At 40.6% G+C, this 27,076-nt stretch overlaps 2 protein-coding genes across 4 annotated transcripts in view; both read right to left on the bottom strand.

The window, feature by feature from the left end:
- lasp1 (LIM and SH3 protein 1) overlaps positions 1-10,337 on the bottom strand; it is a 30,527-nt gene extending 20,190 nt beyond the window's left edge. Inside the window, exon 1 of one of the 3 annotated variants that reach the window (XM_080776096.1) lies at positions 9,853-10,337. In XM_080776096.1, coding sequence (XP_080632222.1) covers positions 9,853-9,921 — 69 coding nt within the window. In that variant the 5' untranslated portion in view covers positions 9,922-10,337. Of the gene's footprint in view, positions 1-8,013; positions 8,148-9,852 lie in introns of those variants that run through there. The other 2 variants (XM_080776095.1, XM_080776097.1) reach the window with 2 other exon arrangements.
- A 948-nt stretch (positions 10,338-11,285) lies between these two features.
- On the bottom strand, positions 11,286-26,573 carry LOC308323396 (plexin domain-containing protein 1-like; the record flags this gene model as incomplete). The annotated part of the gene is made up of 16 exons (XM_080775124.1): positions 11,286-11,527; positions 11,649-11,806; positions 11,908-11,943; positions 12,190-12,316; positions 12,419-12,479; positions 12,676-12,751; positions 12,884-12,979; positions 13,076-13,175; positions 13,292-13,410; positions 13,514-13,636; positions 13,748-13,817; positions 14,749-14,892; positions 15,215-15,378; positions 23,657-23,689; positions 24,194-24,219; positions 26,554-26,573. The coding sequence occupies 16 exons, from the start codon at positions 26,571-26,573 to the stop codon at positions 11,408-11,410; spliced, it is 1,473 nt and encodes a 490-aa protein (XP_080631250.1). The 3' UTR covers positions 11,286-11,407.
- Positions 26,574-27,076: the final 503 nt, after the last annotated feature.

The raw sequence follows: 27,076 nt of genomic DNA, 5'->3' as shown, positions 1-27,076 counted from the left end.
TTGCACTTGCTGTACTTGTTATCAGAGACTCGTTGTACCCGTTGTCGGAGTAATCCCCCCCAAAAAACTGCTGTGAAGCCGATGGGTTGGTTTGCCAATGAGAGAAGCCGACGCCTAACCCTAAATAGGTTCATTGCATCCTCCACAGACCCACGGACAGACAGATACAGGCATGTGTTTTTTTTGTTTGTTGTTCACAACAGTTGGTCTGACCAAATTCCCACTGTGCATTGCACAGAGCCCCCTCTGCAATACACACACGCCAAGTTCTAAGGGGTGGCATAGCTGAATGGTGAGAAAGCATGCCTGCCTTGCCTGGGGAACTGCAGTACCCAGTTGTCCAAAGTACAATTCCAGGCATGGGCAACAATGTGTTGAAGTGTCCTTGAGAAAGACACTTAACCCCTAATTGCTCTGCGCCCCTTGTGGGCAACCAAATTTCCCCTGTGGACGCCGGACAGCACCCGAGTTATGCCTGGGACAGTCACACACAGTCAGTCTATGTGAATTTAGAGATGCACACATCAGACACAGCCAGAAGCATAAACACTAAACAGCTGGAGTTTGAGAATGTAAGTGCTACTTCTCCATTTGGTAAAATGCCCACCCAGTTTACTATTTTATAAGCCAAAAGTTACATCACATATTTCGGCACATTTTGGATTTGAGCTAGGCGACATGGGGCCATCCGTCACATTTGTCGGGAAATGTCTGCTGCATGAGCAAACATGTCAAATTATGAGTCCAGTATGGGTGCTGATTTTACAGTTAGAGAGACTTGCAGAGAGACAGAGGGGAGTCTTGTTGGAGGATTAAGGGAATCCAAACTTCTTCCCTTTCTCTCCCTCTCAGATGTAAAGGAGTTATTTATAACCCAACTTCTCAGGAGGCTAGCAGCACCAGCGTGTCTGCAATCACGTGGTGGCAAAGCCATGCATCAACATGATCATCTAGCCATAACGTTGCTATTTTCTAGTTCTTAATCTTCACACCTATTTAGGAGGTCTTCACAGCGTAATATGCATTGCACACAAAGCACTGTTTTCTTTTTTCACCTCTTGATTCCTATCCATTCAAGCTACATACAAAAAACAACACTGTTTCGTCTGACTGTGTGCCTGGTGTGCCACTTAAAAAACTGTTCCCATGCCCAGCTTGGTCTCAGTGCCATTGTTTCTCTCTGCTCTCAATACGTCCGTTCCTCTCTGCAGGCCTGCGTCTGTCTGTCCATCTATTCCATGTCCTCGTAAGAGCCTTGCCTCCCTCTCCGATTTGGCACAAGGCTGATCTGCAGCCTGAGGGCTCAGAAAGGGGCCTAGGATAAAGAGGAGGGGGGCAAGTAGCATAGCTGAAGGGGTGACAGAACATGAAAGGAAGGAGAGAAATGGGGTGAGAGCGAGATGGTATAGAAGAGAAACACCAGGGAGGAGTGAGGCAATGATCTGGCTGCTCCTGCTATCATCTAGGGAAGGGAGGGAGGGAAGAGTGCAGAGAGAGAAAGAAAAGAGAGCAATAGAGGGAGTCCTTAACATGGCCTCAGGGCGTTCTCCCATCCCTCTCATTCTTTCTCAAACTCTTTATCACTTTCAGCAACAATTGCCCACACACTAAAATTATCAGTGTTCATTTTTCTCAGTGTAATAAAAAAATAAATTTGCATTTTACTGTGTGTACACTCATTTCCAAACGAAACAGCACTGAAGAGAAATGTAAAAGAATAATGTCTATATAATGAAGAATAATGATTATGCAATCTTACAATGGCAGGGAATGGGGTCTGGATTGTCAGACAGACGTATTTATCATTCCACTTTTGTGAACAGATACAGGTTGATAACACACGTGCTATAGCACTGATATCGGGCCAACAATAAATCATCAAGATGAGGCCTGCTGAGGCAGTCGGGACATGACAGCCACCATCATGCCACTGCTATCAATGATAGCACTGTGATAATCATTACGATAAGCATTTAACTCAGGAAGGATCCCAGAAAAGCCTATGTCATTGTCCATGCATTTTATGGGACAATAGTCTGGCTAGAAGAATGGTGTACTTTGTTCTCTCTGGATGCAATAGACCACCCTGGATGGTATGTGTCAACAAGGGGAAACAGTCAGGGTACAGCGTAGTCGTAGTGTGTGTGGCTTTAATAGACGTAATGGCACATTGGGCCAGACAAAAGGGGTGGCCCCTACTGGACACAGGCTTTGAGTTATGGTCAGTGGAGCTCTGATCTGCACAGCCATCTCCGTTGGGCCAAACCCTAGAATGCAAACTAATAGCTCACAATACAGTACATAACAATCAACGACTGCAGGAGTCACAGATGGACACATCATGTCGCTCTTTCCTCCTCCACTCTGTTCTTCTGACTATATCAATGCAACACCAAATCCCATTTCAGAATCAGAACACCAACCATAAACAGGCAGGTAAGGTTAAAAATGTCCTTATTTTCAGCTAAGGCAGCCATTTGCCATCTTAGAAGGCACTGCAGTAAGGCACAGTAGTCAGTCTATCTACCTGTCGTACAATGGCCCAATCTGATATTTCCCTTGATGATGGTCGTCCCATGATTGGGCACCTCCATAAATCTGTAATCTTAAACGAAACAGAGTGTAATTCTAATGGAGGCGAGAATGCTAATCCTGGAGGGTGTGATTCAAGGTGAGCTGATCAGCTGAGCGCGGACTTTGATCCTCCTGCTGGTTCCCGGTGTAAATATTTGCCTTGGGTTGCTTCCAGAGGTACAGGTATGCTGAACTCCAGTATTTACTCAACAATTCTTGAACCTAGTCCAACCTGCCGACCCACATTCCACCAGGACAATCCCCACCGCAGTCCACACAGATCCCATGACCCTATCAGGTGAATGTAGAGCCGAAGGGAGAGGGAGGAGAACAAGAAAAGAGGAAGGGGGTTGGGCTAGGGTTGAGCTCCCAAGTAAAAGAAGAAGAAAGGCTACCAAGCAGTGGCCAAATCCAACAACTCCAGACCCCTTGCTATTGGGTGGTGAGGCGGGATCTGGCAGTCATCTGGAAATCCAGGCCACTGCAGAGACGGAGCCCTAGAAATAATTCACCCATAATATCAGGACTGTCGTCCTGCATCAGTGCTGCTTCAGGGTGTATGTGTCTACACGTGTGTGTGTGTGTGTGTGTGTGTGTGTGTGTGTGTGTGTGTGTGTGTGTCTACACGTGTGTGTGTGTGTGTGTGTGTGTGTGTGTGTGTGTGTGTGTGTGTGTGTGTGTGTGTGTGTGTGTGCAGCCTAGGACATACGCACAGACTGGTTGTTATTAGAAGGCAAAAAGGCCGGAAAAGTATTGTGGTGTCTCTGCTATAATTGGAAAACACATGGCATGACTTTGTAGATGTAACTCTAATGCACCTATAATATTTGTATCGTTGTATGCATATCCTTTGTGTGGACATAAATAAATGGTTAGAATGTGTGTACAGTACGGAGGGCTATCTGTTGGGTCTGCTGGGTATGATGCATGCACGTCAGCAGGGACTTCTCCGCTCAAGAGTGAACATGCTGCATGCTCAGCCTGACAACCACCTCTCATATAAGAATGAAGAGAAAGTTTGCCTTGGACAGAACCTGTATGCACTTTATAAGAGACCATTCGCAGCAACTTGGCAGTTCGAGCAACTTCGCAGTCGGTAAGCGCCGTTTCCTCACAGCTAGAAGGTTCCGGGTTCGATTCTCAGCAGGGAATCATGCTGTGGGAGTGTTCTTTTCTCCATGCCTTCAGCACCCATACCCTAGGTGGGGTTGGCGAAAGGGCCTTTCTGTGTTTGCATATTCTCCCCATGTCCCCTAGGGTCCTAGGGCAGAGGTTCCCAACCATTGGTACGCGGACTGGTGCCACCGGTACGCAAAAAGGGACGGGCCATGAATCTAGATTCTAGAACCTTGCGTCATTAGGATTTTCCAAACAGTGGTGGAAAGTTGACTTATTAGCATAAAGATACCACGGTTTCGACAGTGATTTCACCAACTGTGGTATAAACATCTTCGAGTCCTTGCTACTTTCGTGTTGCATAGCATATTAACAATGACATCACTGTCGAATCCTTGGTATTTGTGTGTGTTGAGCGAGCAGCAGCTGCGTAACAACAGCTGTAGCCTATTTTGTCACGCTCGCACTAATGAAACAGTGAACGGGATTATTATTTCATTAATCTTTCATGTGGACATTCAAGTATAACTATCAGAAGATAACCCAGGTAAAGTAATGAGTCACTGCAAGTTTTAACTAAAGTTTTCCACCTGTCCAAAGTTATTTAAAAAATATCATACTATCCATGTTGATATAACGCCATTTAGGTCAATGATATCATATAACATTATGTTGTAATATAATAATATAGCAGCAGTCAACTGTCTGTGTTTTGGTAAGCTGTTGTGAGATGCAGCGACGCACCGCCAGAGGGAGAGTAGCCCCCTGGATTACAGTTTAGGCACCGGGTAGAAATTACATTACAAAATTGTGGAATTAAATAAATAAACTCAAAAAACATTGCAAAAGCATTGCAACATTGTATGATACTACCAAAAGGAAGCGATTGACCATTGTGCTAAATAAAGCTGTGTCAGTAAGACATTTGTCACACCGACAGTGGATAGAGGCAGGGAATGCACAGAGAGTAGGGGATGACCTTCAGCTAAATTTGCTGAAGGACCATTTTAATGGTCCGGCTGGCCAGGAATCGAACCAGGGATTCACTGATGCATTGGGTCGCCCTTAATATATAATTCTTAGACTTAGTGTACAACTACATTAATTAGGGCAACCATCCCTACAAAAGGATGGTGTTAATTTCCCAATGCTGGTCAAATAATACTTCCTGATTATACAAAAGAGGCAGTATCATCAGAGTGACATGGCAACTAAAAATCCTTGTGCAATGGATCCGCTTTATGAAATATTGCTCTCATCGTGTATATGAAATCATCGTGAACTCATCGTGAACTCATCGTTTATCTGTTCGTACTCAAGCTTTGTGAATGAGGCCCATTGATTTCAGTCCCTGAATGGAATCAATTTGTATGGTGGAAACATTTTATTAGCCGACAGCCAGCCATGATTTGACACTGACAGTAAATACAATCTACCGTCCATTACTTCAAACAAACAGATTCCAACGTCACAGCAAAAAAGTCTCACTTTGAATGGTGGGCTCCGAATTGGTCACCCACAACTCTGGGGTGAGACGAAATGTCACTTTGTCTTCCATCTCAAATATTTTGACTTGTGGAGGGAGACTGCAGGGAAGAGCATTCACCTGTGTATTGTATTCCAATCTATTGGAAGTTCCTCTTCTGATGAAATATGCATTAGAGAAGTACCTGACTTCTAACTGACAACCAGGAGTTACTTCCTCGGGTTGTTGGTTTTGACAGTCATCAGGAGGTGACTCGTAAAGGCTGCTCTGACTCCAACCTCATATGGCATTTGATTTGGACAACATGAATCAGTTCTCAGAATACTACATCTAAACTTAGGCTAGCCAACAGACATTACAAAACTGGTACCACAGGAAAAACATCCGCATGTCCACAACAAGTATGAGAAACCGCATAGAAAAACATGGATCACTATCGAACAAAGGCCATGAGATCACCTAAAGAAATCTAGTAAAGGTTGCAAATTTGTTACCCCTACACCATTATTGGTCCGACAGTCATTAGATCGACAACCTACCTCAAACCCTAACCTAACCATAACCGCAAGCACGGGAGCAGCACATGTTCGAGCGCTAGTCTGACCGTTGTTCCTGCATGTCGGAATAATGTTCCGTCGGAATTACCATCGGATCCCGATCAATAACCCTAATGTTAATTAACTGACCTGAATAACCTTGATGGAATGTAATGTAATGTGATGGGTAGTCGCCATGCTTTTTTCCCCCTTTTTAACTTTATCGTCTTATAGTAAAGATTGTTCCATGTTAGAATTATGTTGTGTAATGTGTTATATGTATGTGATATCATCTCACACTTGTTTCATTATCTTTTGCTGTGGACCCAAGTAAGAGCAGTTCATGCTTTGGTGGCAGCTAATGGGGTTCTGAATAAAATAAAGAATGACATTACAATAATGCCTCACCCTATGGTGAAAATCAGCAAGGATATGGCTCACTGTTATTAACCACTTACAAGCTCATAATGCATCGCATATTAGCGATGTGTCAATGCATAGCAAGGTGATCAACTTGTGAGCTTGTAACCACACCGCCATAGTAGAAGAACTCAGTGACTAGTCTTGAACAGAAACTCCCCCTCCTCTCTGTTTGCTCTGTTTAATGGTGTTTTCATTGCTCAGCGTTTTTTGTGTTTGTTTCCTCAGTGATGTATCCTGAGGTCAACGGGGTTTCGGGTCTCTCAACATCATACCCCTCACTCAGGCGACCCAGCCGGGAGTGATCAAGTCCCGACTTACGTCCCAGTCAATCAGTCCCACTAGGGAAAAACCAGGGGCACACAATCCGTTGGAACTACTCCAAAAATACTCTGATATATATATATATATATATATCATATATATATATATATTTATAATGAATAAATAAATTGTGATTTGCCATTATAAAAACAAATAAATTGTGATTTCTTATCTTTTTCTTAGCCAATAATGACATCCCCAAAATAGAGACACTACCAGGTTTAAAATGTTTAAGCTTTTTTTCTGGAACTGCGGCAAGGGAAAGATATCATTAGAACATCAACCTCTCTTCTTCAGCGGTTTCATGAAACTCAGACAGCAGCAGAAATTAGGTGCTCTCTCCTGCCGCTCATACTTGCTTGCACCCCAAGCCCAACCAGATCAATTGTAATGCTAGGCTAGCTGTGAAGACAAAAACAAACATACCAGTCCAGTACTAACACAGTGTGTGCAGTACCTAATACTATATTATGATCAAACACAAGAGTTTTAATGCACAGGCGCAGCTCCCGTGCTTTGTACAAAATAGTTACCTTCCCACTGCAGAACAGAAACAGATGTTTTAAGTTAACTATGTAAATAGAATCAGGATAATTCCAAATTTACATATTATAACAATTCCAAATTTCAGGAATTTCACTGAAACACGGTAGTTAGTTGCTATCCTAGAAACAGACTACACTCAACCTAGTAGGCCAGGCCATGAAATAAGTAGGATTACTATTGACTGTCACCGAGTGGTTATAGTTTCAATGAGAGATCAGCCTAAACACTTGATAACTAGTTAATTAACTACATTAATTCTGTGTCTCACAAATGGACATTAAAGCTGCAATCCAGAATTTATCTGCGCAGTGGATAATCTCATGGTGAAAATATCTCCCCTGACCGTTCAAATCCTTGTTAGGACATGAATTATGGATTATGGATTATGGTTATGGATTGCAGCTTTAATATCAACATGACTCAATCACGAGCCACTACTGCCACAATCACAATCACATCCACTCCTTCTAAAAACATGAACCTTCTGATGGCCCATGTTGTACTAATATGGTTCACATATTATGCAATGCCAATAATGAATAACACTACTGTCTCCATTCCCTCATCCTTCCAAGTTCCTTTGGCCCAACTTCAACAGCTGTCCACAGTTCAGCAGCCCACAGATACTTGTATGGTGAATAAAACTGAGCCTTTAACAAGCAGCTCTTTCACTTTCATAAGGCACCAACAAACACCCCAACTACTGAAGGCAAGAGAAGCAGACATAGTATTCTTCATCAAAAGTCTCACCTATCGCTATCAGTCACTTCCTGCCTTTTCCACGTCCTCAACTGCCCCCTCCTCTTTCTGAGCCCTGCCCAGCTGTACAGGAATGGTGGTTGACAGACCAGCAAGACTGTGGCATGGGCTGTGCACAGAATGCCATGATGACAGGAAGATATTTCCTGGTAAATGTATTCAATTTTGTGGCTATGGATATAGGATAACCTAACCAATGCTGCAGCAGAAGCCATAGCAGCAACATTAGCAGTAAGAATCCGCTTCCCTCACCTGAACCAACATCAGCTTTACAAAAAAGAAGATCCCCAGACACTGCGATCTTGACTGCTTTAAGCAAACTAGAAGGGCGCTGATGCGCAATGGCAGCAAAGACAGACTCCTCTAGCGCTGCTCCTGTGCATGTCTCAGAGAAGAAAGGACAGCAATGGGCCTCTGACAGAGCACGTTTTATGGGAGTGTCTGTCTGCTGGAATGCACCCAGCTCAGGGCAGATTCCACAACACATTTTATTTTAAGAAGATCCACTTGTGACAGACCATTCATTAATAGTACCTCATGGCTCTTTGAGCCTTAATTGAGCATAAATAGTTTGTTTTTATGCTGGTTGTTTGTGTTTTGTTACATGCCGATGCATGCTGAAACAAATATACCATCATTAAATTCCATTCCACTGCACTTTGTGGGAACCATGAGTCATGGTGCATTCAAAACCTGATGCATGCAACTGAGCATCAAGACATCCAATCAAGTGGTAATGTTACTTTAGATAATGTGCTTTCCTCTAATTCCCACCCCTCCATCTATCGACCCCAGCAATAGATAAAGAAGGACCTCTTGACAGGGATTGATTCTGAATGACCGTTTGGATGTCCATTAGACAAATTGTCTGCTTGTCCCTAGCACCACATCATATCCAACTCACATACAAAAATTCAAAAAATTCAAATCATATCCCAATAAATAGATCCCCATAAAATATCTTATGCGTACATCCAGTACATATAGGCTAATGCTTTACATAATGTAACAGTTATCAAAAAGGTTATGGTGTCAACGGTTTCATTTAGCAATCAATATACCATATGCCCAACAACAAAATCATATTACATGTAGAAACCTTCATTTCAGAACTCAAGCATAGATACGGAATCTTTCAGGAAATGTTATATTTCTGTAAAAAACGAACTCAAGGGTAGGTGCTATTTGAGTGACTTCACTGTCTGAAGTGAGTATGGATCGCGTTGGTTAGATTACTACCTGTCCTGGGCACAGATTAGGCTAATGTTTAAACACTTAAACCTTCTATTCTTAGTAAATGTGTCTCAACTGACACATTTGAGTTCTGGATTGCAGCTTTTTTTTGTATTTTCGGCAAATTTCCCAGGGGGGGGGGCTCAGCTCATGTGGTAATCAAACAAACAAATAATACTTCACCTTGAATTGGGCCATTTTATTTGATACATCTCCCAAAACCAATGCATGTTCGTCCCGGACAATTTATAGAAAGGAATGCAATTTGGGTCATAAAGTGAAGCCAACAAGGAAGTTAACAAATTCAAAATGATATTTATCATAAATGGTCTAACAATATGACCCAACGTTATACCTGAAGGGAGTTCTTCCACAAAAGGAATGTCGTTAACCGTTATTTACTCATCAATACATCAAGTATAGTGTAGAACCAGACAGTCCATACAGGCCCAGACAGGGCAGGAAGAATTTTGTGAAGCATTTTTATGTATTCGTTTAAGTGATGATGTTATGGCGTGTGCATCAATATATGGCCTTCGTTTGATCAAAAATAATACTGTCTGGTAACAAGCATCCAAGTCGGATCACATCAACAGCTGGGGGGGGTTTAATAGCAGGGGTCCGCCTTAATGTACACGGCTAGCGATTGTGGCTAACTGCTAGCTGTGTAACCTACGTTAGCTTGCCTAGCTAGCGACATACCTGTCCTAATGGATGTTCAAGTCATTCACAAAACGGCCTAGAAGAATTTCTTCGGGTGTAAAAACAACACAAAAAACTACAAGTACGATTAGAACTACAATTAAAAACACTTTATTTTCAAAGGCGAAAGCAAAAAAAAGCAACGCCTTTTCTTACCTTGTCCAGACAATTCACTTTTTCCGTGGGGTACACGACTCGATTACATCTGCCACACAACGGGTTCATGTTGGAGGAATGCTCTTCTGGGTTAGCTAGCTAACAACTCAATATAATGTAAATGCAATACTGTAAATAATACACCGACTATACTAATACAGCCGAGCGGTTTTCCTCCAGTCCAAGCGTAGCGGTGCCAGTAGCGTTGAGAAATATCGCTGTACAGTTTTGAATAATGGAATCCGCGAAGAGCTTGTTGTTGTATGTCCGTGGTGTTGTACGTTAATCTCACAGCTGGCTGTCAGTCACCAACCAGACACGGAACGGAAAAGCGCGATCTCTCTCTCTCTCTCTCTCTTCCCCAACCACCACGCGCTCCTGAGAAAGACGATGAGAAAAGGAAGAGAAGGAGAAGGCAACAGGAGGAGCAGGGTGGGAGGAGGTTCACTGACTGTTCCTGGGAGCGGGGAAGTGTTTTTCTCTCTCGTTGTCTGATTTTGTGAATTGGGGGATTTTAGTGTGTTTCATGGAGGCGGCGGTGCCCTGGCCTGTGTTGTGCTGTGCACAGTCAGTAAATCACGTTAGGTCCTGAATGGAACTGAAATGGACCCACAGGGCCCCCTTCCTTCCATTTGTACACTATCCGGGCTTCCATTTAGTTAAATGTCTACATACTGTAACTGTAACACACTCTGACACCCAAATCATAATATGATCTTTATCTATTTTTCTTTTTTGCCACGTTCGCCCTGTGTCTTACTTGAGATCCTAGCTATAGATGTATTTGGTTCGGGCGACACCTGCTGCCAGATGATGAGAACTACAACTGTGTGTTCCGTTTTGTAAAGGGCTCTCGTCTACTTGACGTTTGTCACATTTACGCATTTACAAACTACATAATAGTTTTCATCATGGCTAATCATTTTTTAAGGGTCTGAACTTCCTCGTTTACTCGCCCATTGAACTGAACACCAGATCACAAGTTGGAGTTGCATCATCATAACTGCCTCAACGTAGGCCCCCTTTTCTCCCTCAGGTCTGCATGGTGAAGCCAACCTGGTGGTCACCCCAAATGTAGCCTCGGAAACCCAGACGTTTTTATTTACCCCAAATGTAACTATAGTCGACTACAACCCATACTAGTACAAGTCCTTCTCTATTTTGCAATAGACCGGTTGAGCACAGTAAAAGATAACAGCCAGAATGTAAAAACAAATTTGAAAATATGAATGTTCAATGTTTAATGGCTTTTGGGAATGTCAATATTAAAGCCATATTATTCCATCAATGGTGGTGATGCCATTAACATGGTGGTCACCCCAAATTTAACTAGCCTATAGTCTACATACAACAACCCATACTAGTACAATTCCTTCTCTATTTTGCAATAGACCGGTTGAGCAAAGTAAAAGATAACAGCCAGAATGTAAAAACAGATTTGAAAATATGAATGTTTAATGGCTTTTGGGAACGTCCATAATAAAGTATTCAGTTCAAACATAATTTCTTTCATATCCCAGTATTTTTCTTTCCTCTGTACATCTCTTCAAATCATTCAGCAAGGCCCAGCTTCAACAATGCTCTCCTTCTCAGTCGTCTCTCTCTCCACCTCTGTGTAACTGTTTTGGAATCCTTGCTTTCTGAACTTCAAGGATGGCCAGTAGCTCTTCCGTCCCTAAAAAAAAAAGACAAAGAGAGAATGTCTGTTAGATGAAATTTGGAGGTAATGGACAGATTCAAGCAATAGCTTTGTTATTTTTATTGACTCAGGGGGAATGAAAATATGCAGCGTTCACCTGGAGGAGGTAAAGAGGCGATGCAGCAGCAGGGTGGGAGTTAATGTAAAGAGCCAAGAGAACCAGAGCCAAGAGCAACACGAGAGCCACCACTATACCAGCTATGGCAGCAGTATTAGCTGAACCGTCCCTCTGCTTGGGAGAACTTGTCTTCAGATCTGAGTGGGACAAAGGTACAAGAGACGTTCAGAATATTTACACATGACTATGAAAAAATATTCATGAAACAATGTTGATATCCATGAACACCTCAACTCACCATTACCATTCAAGAGGATGTGATGTTTGGTTTCATCTGGAGGCAGACAAACAATTACAATTAAATTAAATCATATAAAGCAGCATACTCTGTACTGCATTTCATTTCATAATAATGTTGACCAATGGGTGCTGTAGAATCTATTCTACAGTAGCCTATTTAATTTGTCCACATTGAAATCTACATCTACAGTGGCTTGCAAGGAAGGACCAAATTGTTTTAAGGGTCACTATCATTTTAATATAACTGCCAGGTAACACACAAGTGACGGCCTTGACTCACCATCAGTCTTACAGCCATTTTGTAGGGTACTCGAGGGGGTTGTGGCCTTAGAGTCAGGCGTCACAGAGGGACCAAAGGAACTGCCAGAACTTCCCCTGGAGTAATCTTCACATGTAATGTCTTTAATCTGTACACATATAATTATATCAATAAACTAAATTGTGAGAAACATTTAAATCATTTCACAATTCATTCTGTAATTTCATAATAATTAATAATTTCCAACTACCTCCTCTGAACAGCCATAATCCAACCATTCTTGCCTGTGCCTGTCCATGCCATCTGAGCATCTGAACACACAATATACACAGCATATTCAAATAAAGCTTTAACAGTATAGGTGGGAGTTGTCCAGAGCAACTTGCAAAGTCCAATATACAGTATGTATAATACAGTATACAATAGATAGATAGATAGATAGATAGATAGATAGATAGATACATGTGGATATGGATCTACAGACTCTGCAGTCCTACTCCTACTCACCTCTGGAGTACATTACACCAGCTACAGCTGGAGGTCTGGTTCACACACAGCTCACAGGTGTCATATTGCAGACAAGCTATCCCAGGAAGCCAAGGGAACAGAATGAGAGAAGCAATATTTTTTTAGAGGTGAATGAGGCCAATATTCATTATTCATACACCCCTTTGCTCATCCCTCCGTGGATACAATTTGGAAAGACACCACTTACTAGGCAGAGAAGAGAATTCAAAAGCAGTGTTGTTGGTAATCTTGGTAGCATCTATCTCAACCCGATGGTATTCATAAACTGTCCTTCGTTGGCCATCTATATGAGAGAGATCTCGTTAGACATTCCGTCAAATTGATTATTTCCAAAGATAGCAAAAAGAAGAGGGTGTGAATTAGCACAAGGATTGCTGACCTGGTGATTCCGGAGAAGGTAAGCGTACCATGAAGGCGTCAGACAAACCTGCCTTCACTGGATGCTGAGCTGAACCAATCACCTCCATTGGCAGAGGTATCTGATTATGAGAGGCACAGAAAGAAGTTAAATAGATGCATTTTGAATTAGGCTACGAGAAACACATGTTAATACCAGTAGATGTAATGTACATAGTGGAGGTGGGGTGAGACTCACATCTCGGTAGCTGAATGTGATGGTTCCTGTTCTGTACAGAGCAGCCTGAAAGGTGAAGGCCCCTTCTGCCTCTCTCCCATGGAGTCTGACCTTCTCCCACTGTACCACAAACTTATCACCTGTGGGAAGTACCGGTCAAAGAAGAGTCACAAACAAATAATCATGCAATCGATGGAACAAGATGCTTCGCAAAACAGCAACCACAAGATACCAACACCGTACCGTTGTCCAGGTACTGCACAGTGGATTCTTTTGAGTAGCTGGGGTCAAAGTTTGCCATTAGAGGGGCTATGTACTGTGTGGCTGTCAGCATACGGTGAGTAATGTCCCCCATGAAAATGAATCCTGAATATGGGCAAATGGGAGGAATGTTTCAAAACTAGCACAAATAGCATTACTTAGATTTAAAAAATAGAAAAGGTCAATGTAATCTTTCTGACAAATGAATACATGTACCTCCTGTTGCTATGGTAATCTGCCTCAGGTAATGTCCATAGAATGGAAAGCCAAATGACAGGGCAACCCTCTGGAGTGGAAGAAGAAAGATCGACAGAGAGAGACATGCTTTTATTTATACACATGCCTGTTGCAATGTGCAGAATTAAAATATCTTATTTTTCAAAAGCAGTATAGATTATTAATTAACACATTTCTTGTTTTTGACATAATAGAGGGGACACCCGGATTTGAACCAGGGACCTCTTGATCTGCAGTCAAATGCTCTACCACTGAGCTATATCCCCATATGAAACAGGGGTCAATTCCATTCAAAGGATCTTTATTGGCATGAGAAAATGTACGTTTACATTGCCAAAGGAAGTGTCAAAATATAATAAAAATCGTTGAAAATGGGGAAAGTATATACAGTTGGAGGGGGTACAGCATTTTGTAAACAGCTATGTCACATTGTGTCGTTATATACATGTTATACAGGGTCGTTATATACATGTTATACAGGGTATACATATAATATTTATACCTGTATAATAAACAGCTGTCAGTGTACAGCAAGTTCCTTTGCTGAAGACTGTGTCAACAACAATAGCCTTTCACTCTGCCTTACACTATTTGCATATAAGTGTGTGTGTGTGTGTGTGTGTGTGTGTGTGAATATGACACCCTGTCTATGTGTATTGGACAGAATGCTGTGTATTCTAACTTATATGATTTTGACATAATAGAGGGGACACCCGGATTTGAACCAGGGACCTCTTGATCTGCAGTCAAATGCTCTACCACTGAGCTATATCCCCATATGATACAGCAGACAGACTACACAACACATCTATGTTGCTTTGCCAAAGTATGTGTCAACAGTAAGTTGATTTCGTTTTATTTGCACACGGTATGTTTGTGCATATGTGCATGCGTGCATATGGTATGTGCGTGCATATGTACATGCGTGCATATGGTATGTGCATGCGACATGCGTGCATATGCGCATGAATATGACTTACCGCAGCCTGTCTGTGTGTATTGGACAGAATGCCGTGCATTCTGACTTGTCCATGCTGGAGGTCACTCATGTCTACCCAGAGTTCACGTGTGCGTATGTCCTCTGAGCCAAAGCTACGCCATGTGTAATACCTGCCAGAATCCTCCTAGAAAACATAAAATAGAGAAATAGAGAGTCTATTTTTAGGGTTAAGTCTCTATATAAACTAATATATTTATCTAACAGACACAGTAAAATCTTCAGTGAACTCTGAGAAAGTAGTTTAATACATTCATGCACCCTCAGGGTGCGCAAAGTTAAATTGAGTATATTTCTTACTTCCAGCAGAGGGCAGTGCTTAATAAAGAACCTCATCCAGGGTGTCAAGAAAAACAAATTGTTACTGGTATACTGTACTGTAACTTTATCACTCTGACCAGAGACTACAGTCTGTCTCTGAACATTGCTGGGCATGTTACCTCCCTCACCACTAAGTGTGTCATGTTGTCTGGAAGAGTGTCAATGGTCAGTGCTCCTCCCTGGACCTCCCTGCTCATCCTAGCATGGCCTGAAGATGACCTCTGGGCTCTGTGGACAAGACGGTTGGCTCTAGAGCCGTCCTTATGTTGTGTCCCCAAGCTGTACCAATTATCTGGAGAAAATACATGAATACACATTAGGATTAGTATATTTTGCTCTGTAACACATAGTTTAGTATTATGCAAGCAAGATGGTATTGTTTGCAACAATGGTGAGGCATTATACAGTCAGATTTCATTTATGCATAGTGCACAATTTTGAACATACATAGAAAACAACAAACACAATAGACTAATGTGAGAAAACTAGGGGCAAACTGTCAGTTAAAATTATTATTCAGATGAATGCGTTTATGTTTTGCCTAATGTGGCTCAGTGTTATTTAACGATATGGTTTTACATTTAATTAAATTTGATCACACAATTACAATTAAGCAAATTTCACATTTATTTTATTCAATCAATTCTACATTTTGTGAAATTTAGCAGTGAAATGTAGAAATGTCTTGTTCTCGGAAACCTGTATGTGAAAAATAACAATCATCATTCATAACAGTATTGTGAAAGTGACAAGTTTGGTATTCAGCAGACTGATCTCACTGATTCGTATGTAAGATAAGTCCAATAGAAAGGCCAAAGTCAACAAAGTCTGTCCTATAGCCTCCCACCTCCCACCCCATGGGGAAAACATGATGACCACTCCAATGACCACTGGATACATCAAAATGACTAATGTAACAAACAGTCACTCTTCCACCCTACAGTTACACTTCCGTGGTCACTTTCTGCACTGTCCAGTGTCCAGTATTAAAATGCACCAGATTTTATTTTCTTTTGGCTCTTCAAAGCCAACTTTTTTTAATATCTTTATACTGATCTCAGAATAGCTTTCTGAATCTATTCTGAAGTGTGTTGTAGATGTAGTCTTTCATATTTGCCAGTGGTATTTTGTATTTTAAAAGGTGTACCTTCGTCAAAATGTACTGTAGTTAAAACTATTTTCTGATTAGAAATATAAATGCATTTGTTTTCGTGAAAATGTAACAGCTATAGCTAGGATACATTTTAAGTATTGTAGCCTATTGCATAATTAGAAACACACACATGCTATGACTTTAGGATGATAATAAAAACACGTCCAAATTAAAGCCAGATCATGTAGCAGCACATTCTCGCAAAAACCCCTTGTCATCATGTTTGCAGATTAAGTTGTCCTTGATTAATTTATTTTGCAGCCCTTTTAGAAATATTACGGGAGGAGGTGTTGACGTCATGCCTCTAGCCTTTATAAAGTCTGGAGCCTCGCCTACTCCTGCACACGGGGTGTTTTTTCTAACCCTAAATGCGGTCTGGTTCCTGTACTTTTAACGTTTACTGTTTTTATCTCTCGCTTTTCAGTAAACCACAGGAGCTTTTCTAATGGCAACCGAGTTATTGCAACAAAAAAAAAAAGCGTAGAGAATCACCCCGGATGCTCAATTTTCTCGTTAGAAACACTACTAATGGCGTGGTCAGCCTGGCTGCTGCGAAGAGTTTGTCTCTGTTCCTGGTGTCTTCTGCGGGATTGTCTCGTTGAGCAGATTAAATTGAGCAGGGTACTCTGACTGATTTTCTCTATGATCTAGTCCGAAAGCCCACGCTCAAACATTTCAATTTACATGATCCATTACCAGTGTTTTGCTGTTTTTTAATGTGTGGGCTGCTACTCGCTAGCCCTACAAAGTACGCACTACAACGCAGGGCAGCCCTATATTTGTTTGTTTGCTGATAGTGGGCGGCTCGCCACGCTGTATTGTTAAAAGCGTGTAGTACATCCAAGTTTTGATAGTTTGCGGCTCACCTGCCACATGCATTCGTCCAACGCTGTTGCAGGCTTCAAATAGAAAACATTGCTTTAGTAATTGGATGGTTTCCTGTCATTAATTAAAGGATGGAACATAATCTGCTACAAAACTGATTCCTGACCTGGGGTTTGAAGACTGAAATAACTACCTTGGACCTGGCGTAGTGAAGGTCACAGGGCCTCAGGTGCAAGAATCATGATATGCCTAACGTAACTCGCCCCCTAAAATAGTCTTTCACATTGTTATCTCAGTTATCTGAGATAAACCCTTAAAATCCAGTTGGCAACAGCACAGCAGGCTAGCCGGCCTAGAAGAGTATCAGCTGGTGAGAGCTGAGATTTGCAACACTAGATTTATTTTTAATTGGGTGAATCTAGAGTTGCAACACCAGCCATTGACAGCCCATATATCCAAACAGAAGTCCTATCTGATTGTATTTAACAGCATTGAAATAACTCACCAACCTTGCAGCTGTATGAAAAGCTTGAATTATACCCTTTCTATCTGCAAAGTTTGTTCCATAAAAATACAACATAGACATGTTCTACTTTGTCAAATTCTGTGCAGTGTTGGAGTTTGGAAGGTTTTCAGTTCTGCCTCCTGCATGTGCAATTTAAAAACGGGTGGTACTCAATCAGTTGCGTGATAGTCCAAGAGCGCTTCCAAACTCGAACACACACTGAAAAATGATCACCTGCATGGAATGTATTGACAGAAAGTAGCTCATAATAACATGTCTATGGTGGATTTTGATGAAATTTGCATATAGAGGATAAGTCAAGCTTTTCATACAGCTGCAATGTTGGCGAGTTCATAACGTTGTTTAATACAATCTGATAGGACTTTAATGTTTGGATGCATGGGCTGTCAATGGCTGGTGTTGCAACTAGATTAAGCCCATTACAAAAAATGGTATAAAAATGTATAAGAATAAGTTAAAGATGCAGTACAATAAAATAGAATAATGAACTTGGAATGGATTCTACGTCTCTGACAAAGTGACCGTATCTCAACATTGTGGCCACCTCAATGTTAAATTGGCTATTTTTCCCCTAAATGTAAACAAATAATTTGGAAAATGGCTTGACTTAATGCAATGTATACATGATTTGAACATGCTTGGAAATGTGACATTTAACGCCTAATATTTCTACAATTGCTCCAAAACCTGTGGCTACTCAGTCATATAGACATAAACAAGGTCTGATAAATGATGTACTGTGCAAATGTTCAAATCATGTAGACTAGCCTACTTTATTACACTATACTGTTTTCCACATTAGTTTAAAAAAGAGCCCCCAAAAATAGCCATTGAGTTAATTGCCCACAATGTTGTTTAGGTGCCCACTCTAAATGTACAGTACCAGACAAATTAAAAATGATAGAATTATAGAAAAAATGTAGGGGAATGGAGTAGTAGAACTAGAACTATGTTTTTTTTCCTGATGGTCCTCTGAAAGGAATTCCTTGTATAAACACGAGTTAAACTAACGTTTCCACATTGGAATGATTGCAAGAAAATAGACAATTCTAAGTACTCTCAAAAGTACTATTATCCCAAATTAGGACATTTCACATAAAAGCTGATCATATAAATTCTATTCGACACATTTAACTTTTATTTTTGTACGTATACTGCGTCTGCATACACTGTTATAGGTCCACTTAAGCCAGTGGAATGTTGGGTGGTGTAGATTTGATGCCTGCCCATGGTCCTCCTGGGAGGGGAATGCAGGACATAGCCACATGTGCCAAACCCTCAGAGTACAGCCTGTGGGACATGGCGTGGTGGTGGTAAGGACTGTTTTAAACATTCAAGTGCTTTCAGACAATCCAAAATACTATGTCTACATCTTCCACAATGATCAAAGCTAGAGTGTCATCAAAAGAGTGTCATCAAACCAACTCTTCAACTTAATACATATTTGATGACTCTGTCTAGAGGTCCGGGCACTTAGGCTTCAATGTAGCCCGACACACTGACAGTGTGTTGTGGGTTCGAGTCCCGATCCTGACGGCTGCATGTCACTCCCCATCTCTCTCTCCCCATTCCCTGTCTAGTGTCTACCTACTGTACTTCAAATAAAGGCATAAAATAACGCTCTCTTTACAGTTTGAATAATTTAAGCCAGGTCTACTACTTGTGACAAACACTTGGTGGTGCTGGTTCTGATTATTATACTTCACCACTACATACTCTACCTGTTGAATGCAAACCTATTATCCATGGCATGTATAATCATTTGTTAATTAAAATGACTTGCAAGGTTAATTAAAAGTACAATAATAAATGTATTTATTTACTTGTGAATTGGAAAACTAGTAATCACCTTCATGATAATCTCGTTTGTAGATTGCCTCCACTGAATTGTGCATGCGCTGCAGCAGTAGAATAACAAAAATGTACTGGCTGTTCCCCTGTTGACATTTTTCATGTCATTCACAACTGTGAAAACTAACAAACCATATTCCATTTGTGCATCTCTGTCACCACCAGCGCATGTCGCATGGTGTGCTGATATGAACCATATCTCAGGTCTCCTGTACTCAAATTCAAGCATCTGTTCATTTGCTGACAATCCTTGCCTCTCTAGAGCTTAATTTTGGATCATTGTGCAATATTAACATATGCCATCTGCTTTTCTAAACAGGACCACAGTTAATTGACGTGCCCTGTTTAAATGGCCTTAAATGGCTTTAAACAAGAAAATGTGGGTTTGGTTTGATGCACAAGACACACAAGACATTTAAAAAGTATGTGGGCAAACTGAAATGGATTCTGTTGAGCGCTTTCAAAATATCAATGTGAAATCAACATGATCCACCTATAAGCAAACTATAAAAGAAAATGCCAAAGTCCTTCAAACAAGTGCAAAATGAGAAATGACTGTGGTTGTTTGTGGTCGTTTTGAGTGGTGTACGGCAGCGAACTAGGGTCTATAGGCCTGTGGAACCTTGTTTGTTTTGATGTAATCAAAAATCTGATTTCAAACATGTTGCACTAAATCATAATAACTGATAAATATGCCTTTATTCTACTATATCTTCACATCTTGTCCTCACTGAAAAATGCAGCTTGCGGCTTGTGCCAGAGGTTCTGTTTTCAGCCTGCATGTTCTCACTGTGATATCAATCCAACAGTAACAGTATCTGTTATCCTGAAACTGTAACCTAGTCCTAGTTAATTAACTCCCCCACAGTATCAGCATGAAGTACAGTGATAAAGTTGATAAATTAGAAATGTGTACTGTACAGTATGTGTGTGCGGCAAAGCCATATGTTTGAAATGTCGCCAAATTTATTGTGAAATGAAGTTAGACATTCCATTTCCAACATGTGAAAAGAATAACATAAGACTGGATAAGCCAGGTCAGCAATAAAGTACAGGCTAGGCTACTATGACTGTTTCAGAGTTTAATACTCTTTGTGTAACAAAGAAAGACAACAAGAACAATATTCATGCAGCCTAAGGATGATCGGTAGTTAGAAAAGTAAATACAATTTAGTCAGACATCTAATAAGAAAAAGATGTTCTCCTAAATAACAAACAAAAGAGCAGGCTGACATTGTTAAGAAAAGATGATGTCTAGTTCCTTGAGGAAGCGGTACCCAGCCATTACATGCTTTTTTCTGTGAGTGGTCAGCACAGCGCGGGGGTGAGAGGCTACACCCTTTCCTCCGGACAGACTGTACGACCTGGCACAGCTACAGTATATCATGCCATGCACATTACCCATCAACCTATTTAAGGGAACATGTTTACAAATAATTTAAACTTGATCATAGGTCATTAAATGGAAATACAAAAAATATCTACCTTTGTGGTGGAAATGAATATTTTTATGTGAACCTTGTTATGTTCCCAAATGTAATCTACACGTGTGCTTATTCAATAGGTTCATCAGCCTTTCCATCTACACTGTACTGTCTTTATTGTCTCCATGAATATGAAATCATGATTAAGCATTAAGAGATGTTATTTCCATCTTCTTTGGTAACATGTAAATATTAGTTAAACTTTATATAATGACATACTTTGTCCACCAAAGACATAACATAAACATACTATAGTAGCAGTCACCATGGATGAATAACATTTGAAAGAAGTCTCAAAATACATAACAGATGAGAAACTTCAAATGGCAAAATATAATGGTGTCTGCCAGAGTGGCACTGCAGTGACCGCACTGCAGTGACCTTTCCAAAGACAACAGACAAGGTAAACACGAGAGAATATGAATTTAAAGACTGTCATTACCTCACACTTCTATTATTGTGAAACTTAATCTGTGCATAAATGAGGTAAAGGAGTTTTTCACTCTCCAATAACATATTTGAGTGTTATGATCTTCAAGGCCAAGACAATTCCTATAGGAGTGACATTCCAAAAACATTATGCAGCACCTTCCCAAAAATAAGTCACTCAGATCTTTGCAAAGGGAATTGTTAAATGTGTGCACTTCAGTATTTTTACTTGCCACGTGACTTTGAGAAAATAAGATTCCGTCCATAGATCAAGATCAACTGATAAAAACAACTGATGTAAGATCTGATATTGTACGAAGTGTCTGATTCATTTACCCTATTCAGACTTAGCCCAAAAATTATTCTGGATTACATACAAGATATTTGTTAAGCAAACTTCTCAACAGAACTAGGAGCCAACACTGAGGTCATCAAGCCAGTGCACAATTCATTTCCACCACAAGTCTCTGTGTTTTTATAATCTGGTTTAGATGCTGCAGATGGCTCTCCAATGGCAGTAGTTCTTTCTTTGGTGGACAACACAAAGTAGAGTGTGAGAGAAAGACATGCGACATACTCCAGGTCAATAGTCTTGCTTGAACCCACAATGAAACAAGCACAGCATGTGCCATAGCGCGTAGCCTACTGAGACATGAATTCCCCCTGGCCAGTACTTGTCATGTTTTGTTTTATGGGTTTTACACACTGCAGAACTTCTCCTTCCGTAAACAAATCCTCTATTACAATGAAAACGAAACACTTGTTTTTCATTCTGTTTTGAAAGTGTTAGTATTAAGCACATTAGGTGAATAATCTAGTTAAGATGCAATATTAGAAAATAAATGTTTTGGGAGTTTATTTGCTGAAATATCGTTCCTTAATCATAGATCAAAAAACACTTGAAAAGAGAAAAAACTTTGAGTAACCAGTAAGACGCGCAAACGCGGGAAGCGAACGCAGCTCGTACATATTTAAGTTAAGTTATTTTTAAGTTACATTTTTAACTCAGCCATAACCATATAAGGAGTCCCCAAAGCAGCTCCATATATGGGCACAAGTTGGACCACGCCATCACACTCATGTCACCATGACTCAGCCATAACCATATAAGGAGTCCCCAAAGCAGCTCCATATATGGTCACAAAAGTGTGACACACGGACAGACAGACAGACATGATCTGCTAGGTCTCATAGTAAGTGCTCACTGCGTTAGCAATAATGTAAAAGTACAACAGGGGTGGGATTGATGGAGAGACATGGAGACTGGAGAGACAATTAAGAGAGAACTACATAGATGGTAGCAATCTACTTCCTTAGACCGGACACTATATTCAGGACACAAAAGTGAATAACATTGTGTCAGACATACAGTTTATACAAATGACAAACACTGCACCATCCATAAATATGCCATATGGCCTTTTTCCCCCGAATGAGTGACAAAATGTAATTCCATTTTAATGGAATGGAATGGAATAACAATTATGTTTACAAGCTGCCTCTATATAGATTGTTCTAGGCTCAAGATTAGCAGGGAGGTACAGAGAAATCTAATTTTAAAACTTAGAAAGGCTGTTTGTGGGTTTCTGTTTAGAGTCACTTGCATGTTTGTGGAATACTGTATTTTTATACCTACACTTTATTATAAACTGGGTCACTCTGGTGGGGAACAGAACAAAAGGGCCAGTCCATAATGATTCCTGCTCATGCCTTGTGGTTTATGCTAACTATACCAGCAATAACATACAAACATACAAAAGTTAATAATGTCAATAATATGCATTGTTTGGTCTGTTTCAAGACAAATAGCATCCTGCTCAACTATGTCCATGCACATTTTTTCCCCTCCAAGGTGGACTTGGAGAAAGAGAGGAGAAATTAAAAGAGTTCCTGCACAGACTCAAGTGCACCAACTTTGTGATCTACTGTAAGAGGTGTACTGAGAATAGATTTAGGAAAAAGTAAAGCTGAGGTTGGGAAGACTAAAGCAATGAGGAGGTACTGTTTGTTTGTCCACAAATGCTAAGAATAGCATGTTGTTTAAACTTTAAACAGATGTTCGGTTTGATGTTTACCTGATATCCTGGTTAAATTGTTTTCTTTGCACTCTATTTACATGACCATTTAGCCTGTCATATGTTGACTAGGGTTCATGCCATTTACTTCGATCTTGCACTTTGTAAATTGCTCTGGAGAAGAGGGTCTACTAAATGCCTAATGTAAATTGACATGAGATACGAGAAAGGAAATATGATTTATGAACTTGATACCAAAGGTATGGGTGTAAGTATGAAAGGCTTACCTGTTTGTAGTCGAGCCCAAACTCTTCCCAACTCTGTTTGGGAGAGACAAAAATACAGCATCACCAGACGGACACACATGTTCATGAGTTACAGTAGTAAAAAGAAATAAAGAAAAAGAGACAACAAAATCCAAAAAATCGAATCCTTGTTATTTCTCTCTATTCTTTCTGCTCTATACAAAACAGTTTATTCAAGTCCCACTTTCACCCTGCTGTTCATTCCTCTCAACCCCCCCAAGAAAAAACTCTCTCCACACACCCTCTCTCTCCACACACCCCCTCTCTCTCTCTCTCTCTCTCTCTCTCTCTCTCTCTCTCTCTCTCTGTCTACACCCTCTCTCTCCTCCTCAGTGCTGTTCTTCCGTTGCCATGGTGATTACAAAGGCACTGCAGCTGAGAAGAGTGTTTCATCTTCTGACTTCAAAGCATAGTCCTGGCTATCAGGATATTTTTGTTTGTTTGTTTAGCTTAGGTAAATCTGAGTCTCTCTCTCTCTTCTGGATACTGGTGAATTTCTCTGGAATCAAAATACACCACCTCTCTCCTGATCCTGAGAGACAGCTCTAGAAACAGAAGGCTCAATTTAGGCTATACGGTGCCTCCCCCTGGCTAGGCACAGAAACAGCCGCAGGCCCAATGACAGTGAAAAGATCTTGGGGCAATCTCACAAGTTGCTTCAATGACGGTTACAAAAACCAACACACACACGCGCGCACACACACACACACACACACACACACACACACACACACACACACACACACACACACACACACACACACACTAATTATTGAAGAATGCTACAGACATGTGCAACACACACTAGACATAAATCTTGCTGGCAATAGCTACAACATCTGTGGACGTGATGTTGTAGTCCATAAGTATTTCTGTCAAAACATTAGATCTATTCTAAATACAACTGCCTTTTGAGCGTTACGTGAAACGAAGCAGCCTTTTTTCGTAGGATATAGCTCATTTCCTTGGGCATGTAAAAAACTTGCCTTTTGGCAAATAAACAGATAAAAAAAAGTATCTTTACAAGTATTGTGGTTTACTCCATTGCCTCTCTTAACCACTGATTTAATCTCTGCTTCCCTAATTTGACAACAACAAATATGAGATAGATACCGCTGTTAATCTTATCAGTACCCTATCCCTATAAATATAGCTGACAATGCCCACAGTAGCAGGTAGGAACCGCTCGAGTGTCAAATTCGACACTTGTGATGACACACTTCTGACATCACAATGTAGTTCTGACATCTGCATAGACTCCACATTTGGGCATGCCTGATAAAGAACTCCATATATGGGCCTAAAAGGGACAGACATAATAACTGGGTGGGGCATGCATTTCCAACTTGCATCGTTCCAAGAAGGCCAAATTCCACTTGCCTATTTCAATGATAATTTTCTGAGAATTAATTTTCCTTATAATAACCAGAAGAGGACAAACATTTTGATGAGTAAGGCTGGGACCGAGGCTAGGTCAAACTACGTTCAAGGTTATTAAGGCTATTATATTTCAGCTATAACAATGTAGAAATAAACCCTACAAACTTTATCAACAGATTAAATTATGATGTCATGCTTCATATTCAACTATGGATGCGATGTGATTTTGATTATCTCAAATGTATTTCAGTCTTGACAGTGGGCGCAGATTTCAGACATGCTTGATTTGATTTCGTAACGGAAACAATTTGGTGACCCCTTCTTTACAGAAAAAGTGTCCACTGACTCCACTGTCTACCTAACTCACCCATTAGCTGTCTCTATCTTCCACATAATACACTCTCACAGCTCACACCCCAACCTGTCACCCTTCCACTGTGCTTTGCAGCCAACAAGACCTCTGTTCTCTGAAAACAGTGAATTAATTCATGGCTGTTTTTCATTCAACAAAGCTTTTATTGTACCACTAGCTGACTAGCGTGACTGTGGCAATAAACATCACACTTTAGTGTGTCATGTTGAGTTTATTGTAGTTCCTAGCACGTCTGCTTCCTTTTTAAGCGTCTCAGTAGGATTTGCAGTCTCTATGAGTTGGCGTTAGCTCACATTACACGATGTGGACAGTCAGATGGGGAACGGTGGCTAATTCAACACAGACGAGTAGCAGTATTATCTATTCTAGATTCTATGCAGTCCTCACATCCTTCTATTGTGTTAATTATCTCCTACAGTTTATTAAGGCTGAAATACTTAACTACAGAAATACAGTTTAGTGGCGAAAACAGTGTTACTTGTTCCTGAGGACATTCTAAGAAATAGATAATGTAACAAATCATACAGTACTTTAAGTACAACAGAAAAAACATACTGCTTGTTTCCTACTTCCCAGTTCCGGCTCATGTTACTGTACAACAAGTTAAAATAAAACAGCCTGAAAACAGGGGGCACCCAGATTTGAACTAGGGATGGTAATATTACCATCCTCGGCAGGACTGCAATTCACTAGTAACACTACAATACTAGTACAAAACCTTCAGTGTCAAAAGAAAAGAGGGGGCATCCGGATTTGAACCGGGGACCTCTTGATCTGCAGTCAAATGCTCTACCACTGAGCTATACCCCCATGTAGTAGCCTAACTCAGCACTAGGGGCTAGGGACCTACAGTGACTTCAAATGTCCATTTTGTAATAATCCTTTATCAAACTGTTTGGAGTATAATATAAATAAGTTAAATATATAGTTACATATAATATACCCTACCCTACATTAATGATAACATGAAAGTGAAACACAGAAAACGCCAAATGAGAGAACCACCTAGTTGGACAGTGCAAAAGTCTCAGTAGGCTAGTTGTTGCTCTAATCATGCAGCACAACATAAAACAATTTGACGAAAGAATACATAACTAAATAGCATATCCTTGTAATTTGTACTTACCCGTTCATAATCGTCGTCATTCCTTACAATATTGTATATATATTTTTAATTATTACCGGCATGATTATGTTTATAAAAATATATCATCTGCTGCGCAGGAAGACTGAAAGAGATTCCTGTCCGCTGGTTTATGGACTTCTCGCTCCCTCAAGTGGTCAAATGACGAAACGCAATGTTGTCATTGTTTTCAGTATAGGTCGATCGTGGCGGTGGACAAAAACTAACCGCATAGCAAGCGTAGCATTTAAAAGCGGAAAGTGTCTGTTGGGTATTTAGCTGAATGACAGAATTAACCAAAAATGTTAACAGACCATTTGATGATATATGTATTTTTTTCATGTTGAAAAGTCCCTACCAACGCGGCACTGCATCACGGGGGTATAGCTCAGTGGTAGAGCATTTGACTGCAGATCAAGAGGTCCCCGGTTCAAATCCGGATGCCCCCTCTTTTATTTTGACACTGAAGGTTTTGTACTAGTATTGTTGTTACTAATGAAGCGTAGTCCTGCCGATGATGGTAATA

Source organism: Protomyctophum bolini (genome assembly GCF_963924005.1).
Source record: "Protomyctophum bolini genome assembly, chromosome: 11".
NCBI classification, from domain to species: domain Eukaryota; kingdom Metazoa; phylum Chordata; class Actinopteri; order Myctophiformes; family Myctophidae; genus Protomyctophum; species Protomyctophum bolini.
The sequence above is the reverse complement of the archived record's forward strand: the minus strand, read 5'-3'. Positions and strand labels throughout refer to the sequence as shown.